We start from the raw sequence: 4967 nt of genomic DNA on the forward strand, positions 1-4967 counted from the left end.
GTACTGTGTACAGTATCAAGGGGACTGAAGTGCTAAACTAATATATGCAGCTGAAGTTGACTACCCCCCAAATATGACAGACGTCTTGGATTCCTCTCTGAGGCAAGTTTTAAGTTATCTTTTCTTCCTCTTTTTTTGAGTTTTTTTCTTTCTTTTTACATAGAAAAATGAGTACCTGACTTTCTTTAGTTTAAGTTTCATTTTTGTTGGATGATATGCATATATGTACACACATATGCACGTGTAGATATGCATACGTTTATGTCCGTCTCTTTTTTCCGCTATACGTTTGCCTTCCTGTTTGCTTTTCATTGAGCCCTTGCCCTATCCCCAAAAGCTCGCAACACTCCCCGCCCCCCCAACCCGCTCCCTGCCAAAAAAAGGGGCTCGCTTCGCTGCCTGAACTTGTCCATCTTGCAGTATGCCCACCCTTGCACAGCACAACCCTTTCTGAAATACCTCGCCTCTGAAATCTGTGCAATACTCAGAAAATAGGAAATCATTACCATAGTTTACAACAATAGTTAATACCAAAACGATACAGTAAAGATTCAAAAACACAACGGTCGGTCTCCCTTCAACTGCACTTTTTCAGAAAGACTAACAAGAGGTCGAAGGGAACTGGGTTGATTGTAACTTCTGATGTAGGACAGAGAAAGAGGATACAGAGAGAGAGAGAGAGAGAGAGAGAGAGAGAGAGAGAGAGAGAGAGAGAGAAACACAGCAAGAGTGTCTCTGTGTTTGTTTCGTCCATCCGTCCAAGTTCGTGTCTCATTTCGCTCTGAGACTGTGTGCTCATATCTTTGCGTGTGTGTGTGTGTTTGTGTTTGTGTGTGTGTGTGTGTGTGTGTGTGTGTGTGTGTGTTGGTGCTGTATGAATGAGCGAGCACAACTGTGCCGGATGTCCTGTGAGTCTTATGAGCGAGTGAGTGAGTGACTGAGCTCAGTCCAGTTCAGCTCGTGGGGTGGGGTGGGGTGGGGTTGTGGGTGGGGTTTGGGCTGGTTGAGACTGGAGGAAGCGTATGGGTGGGTGCTCCAGCCCCTCTGGCGATCAGATCAGGGTGGGTATTGGGTATAGTGGGGTGGGTTGCGTTATTATTGACGTTGTTACTATGGTCATTGTCATTGTCATTGTCATTGTCATCGTGATTGACATTGTTGTCTTCTGTGTGCCAGTGGCAGGGGGGGGTTTATTGGGGTTGGGACATCATGACGTTGTATCGGCGAACCGGGGAGAGTGTTGTGGAGGACGGGGGTGAGTGGATAAGACACCCGACTCCATCCATCCGTCCGTCCAACAACCCCCCTCCGTCGTGACCACATCCGCCCGCCGTCCATCCATCCATCCACTCCCCGCCCCCCGACTCAGGCGGCCCATCCTTCGGACAGCCTGACCCGCTTCAGCGAGGGGCTGTGGCTCTCATCCAGCCCGCCTCCTCCTCCACCTCCACCTCCCCCGCCGCCGCCCCCGCCATTGGCTCCCCTGGTGAGCCCCAGCGGTGAGTGGAAGTCTCCGCGGTGCTCGTCGCGGTCGCTGCCCTCGTGGGAGCTGCTGCAGCTGCTCAGGCTGTCCACCGGAGAGCGGCCCGAGTCCTGGCGCCCCGGCGGGGCTTGACCGGAGCCCTGGTGGCCCCCTCCCTGCGGACCCCCCTGGTGCTGCTGCTGCTGGCCTGGGTGGGGGTGGTGACCGTGGTGCTGTTGGCTGGGGTGTTGCTGCTGCTGCTGCTGGTGGTTGGGGTGCTGCTGCTGGGGGGGTTGAGGGGGTGCGCCGTAGCCCCCCGGGGTGCTGCTCCCGGCCCGGTCTCTAGGAGGAGAAACAGGTTCGGACTTGATGTGTAGGCCCTGAGCACTGGGCAGCGAGAGATTTGAACCCTGACATAAGTGAGAGCTAGTGCAATTTCTGTTGGAAGAGAAGGAGGGGGGGAAAAAACAAGGGGGGGGGGGAGGTAGAGGTGTGAGGAGGAGGAGGAGGGGAAAAAATCGTTTTTCGTTTTTTTTTTGCCCCCCTCCTCAACTGCAGTTACATATACACACACATACAGTACACTCAAGCAAATACATCGTACTAAATACGGAGTAAGTATGTAGCTCATGTTATGGAGCTAATGTTTAGGAATACACTTCATGATGTTTCTCAAATGAATGAAGCGATTCTCACATTAAATATTTCATATATAGACTTTGATCGAAACAGCAAATAGACTGTGTGTGTGCATATGCTTACATATTATATTACATATTATATGCACATGTTCTTGTGTGTGTATGTGTGTGTGTGTGTGTGTGTGTGTGTGTGTGTGTGTGTGTGTGTGCGCGCCTCAGGAGATGATGAGACACAGAGAAGGTGTGTGTTTGTGCATATCTGTGCATGTGTGTGAGAGAGTCTTTGTGTGTGTGTGTGTGTGTGTGTGTGTGTGTGTGTGTGTGTGTGTGTGTGTGTGTGTGTGTGTGTGTGTGTGTGTGTGTGTGTGTGTGTGTGTGTGTGTGTGTGTGTGTGTGAGATTCCACTGCTATTGGAGCACACTGGGGCCCTCGCCACAAGGGAGCCACAAAGATATTAAGGTTGGGCTGTGTGTGCGTGTGTATCTATGTGTGTGTGTGTGTGCGTGTGCGTGTGCGTGTGGGCCTTCGTGCCTGCCTACATGTGTGTGTGTGCGTGTGTGCGTGCCTGGGTGTGTGTGTGTGTGTTTGTGTGTGTGTGCGTGCGTGCATGCGGGCCTGCATGCCTGCCTACATGCGTGTGTGTGTGTGCGTGTCTGTGTGTGTGTGTGTACAGTATGCATGCATGCATGTCTGTGCTTACCCCAGCTGGCTGAGGGCTGAGTGCTGCATGTTCTGCAGGTGCTGCTGCTGCCAGCCGCTCATGGATCCCAGGTGGATGCTGTTGGCACTGTTGAAGCCGGAGAGGGAGGACAGGTCCGCACTGCTCAGGGAATATTCTAGAATAGAGACACAAACACACACACACACACACAGAAGACAGGTAGGGCATTATTTCACTATCACCACTGGCAAAACAGCACCCTCTGGGGGTTAATTTCAGACACTACAATAGAATATAGACACAGAGAGAGAAGACAGGCAGGGAAATATTTCATTGCAATGTTGCATGCTTCTATCACTGGCAAAACAGCACCATCTGGTGGTCAACGTAAAGCCCTACAACTACGGAATATACTGTAAAAAAAGTTTCTCTGGTGAGATGGTGCAATACCGTATCGTGTTAAGTTAGCATGTGTGTGTCTGTACATTTCTAAGTGTGTGTGTGTGTATGTGTGTGTGTGTGTGTGTGTGTGTGTGTGTGTGTGTGTGTGTGTGTGTGTGTGTGTACGTGTATGTGTGATGACGTACCGGTACCGTAGGAGGTGGAGATGGCGGATGGGTAGCCACCCATGCCTTGGCCAGGTAAGGTGGGCGTTGCCACGGACACCACTGGGGTGGCCAATGACTGTGCCGACTGGGAGTTGTTTATCCTCTGGTTCTGTGGAAGGTGAACACAGGGGGAGAGAGCAAACACTTCATGAATCAATCTAAAATTAGTCATTGACATTATTGACAAAATGACATATATGTCCAGCTGCGTCGACTCAATGTGCAAAGAGTCAAGATTGCTTCCCTTTACACAGACACGCGGGCGAGTGCACACACACGCATACGAACACACACACACACACACACACACACACACACACACACACACACACACACACACACACACACACACACACACACACACACACACACACACACACACACACACACGTCACACACACACACACACACACAGACTCAAACTTCCACATCCACATCCACACACATACACACAGACACCCTGATGCAAAGAGAATGAACACAATTCCAGTTTTCAGCGGAAATTAATCACTTGACATGCGGTGCCACTGAACTCTGCCAACCCTATCATTTACAATCCCACTGAGGGGCCTCCTGGTCGCTATAGTAACCCCTTACAGTCTCCACGGCAACTGGATCAGCAACCAATGGGGCTTTTTTTTCCTTTTTCTTCTTCTTTACTGTATGTTCTTTCTCTTCTTTTCCTTATTTCTCTCTCTATCTCTCTATCTCTTTCACCCTTTTCCCTTTCTGTTTTACCTTTTACTTGCTACCACCACGGTCATCACCAGCAAGTGTGGTTATATGAGATGGTGAAAAAGAGGCCCTTTGAAGAGTCTTTGAATGGCATGTACAGTCTACTTGAGCAGATGAAATAAATGGATAAAAGGTCAACCACAGTGAAGGTGAATGAGATGGTTAAAAGAAAAAAGAAAACGTCTGCACAGATCTTGTGCTAGACAAGCTCTGGAATTGTAGCCTTAACCCTCTGGAGTCCGAGTGCCCGCTGGCGGGGAACTTGACACTTCTCCAAAAACACATCTGTAACTCTGTGAGTGTTTGTCATTCAGACATAGAAGTGACACCATTAAAAAACCTTCAAACTTATAGTTTTCATATATAAATATATATTGAAGAAATTATATAGCTGGTCATTTTTAAAGGCAGTGAAAACAAATATTTGGATTTTCTGCAATCTCTGACTGCAGCAGCCTCCGAAGTCACACCTATCTTTATTCACATGTAAAGTACCCAGTGTGTGAGTGGCTATACAGAGGTGTGAACACACCCCTTTCAACCAGCAGAAACAAAAGACTCTGTGGGAAAACAAAGACAATGGGCTCGGTTGTGACGACGCAGTAAGATTTTTGCTAGGCAGTGGGCATGCGCACTTTGCCAGTTTGATGCATTGTGGTTAGAAAATTCTAACCAGAATGCATCAACCTGGCAAAGTGCGCATACCCACTGCCTAGCAAAAATCTTACTGCGTCGTCACGAACGAGCCTACTGCCCTGTCAGAGCACATGGCAAGTGACAGGGGGGTGGGGGCCATCAGAGGTGTTGCCCACCCATCTCATTAGTATTCTGAATAACAGATGCAGTACCTTGACATAATT

The 4967-nt window shown here is 49.2% G+C and overlaps 1 protein-coding gene across 3 annotated transcripts in view; it reads right to left on the reverse strand.

The window, feature by feature from the left end:
- Positions 1–979: 979 nt before the first annotated feature.
- The window catches only part of mef2cb (myocyte enhancer factor 2cb), a 147889-nt gene continuing 143901 nt past the window's right edge, over positions 980–4967 (reverse strand). For all 3 annotated transcript variants that reach the window (XM_063195274.1, XM_063195272.1, XM_063195273.1), the window contains 3 exons: positions 3352–3481; positions 2804–2939; positions 980–1900 (listed from right to left, as the gene is read on the reverse strand). In XM_063195274.1, coding sequence (XP_063051344.1) covers positions 1366–1900; positions 2804–2939; positions 3352–3481 — 801 coding nt within the window. In that variant the 3' untranslated portion in view covers positions 980–1365. The remainder of the gene's footprint in view (positions 1901–2803; positions 2940–3351; positions 3482–4967) is intronic.

This window comes from Engraulis encrasicolus, chromosome 3 (assembly GCF_034702125.1).
Source record: "Engraulis encrasicolus isolate BLACKSEA-1 chromosome 3, IST_EnEncr_1.0, whole genome shotgun sequence".
NCBI classification, from domain to species: Eukaryota; Metazoa; Chordata; class Actinopteri; order Clupeiformes; family Engraulidae; genus Engraulis; species Engraulis encrasicolus.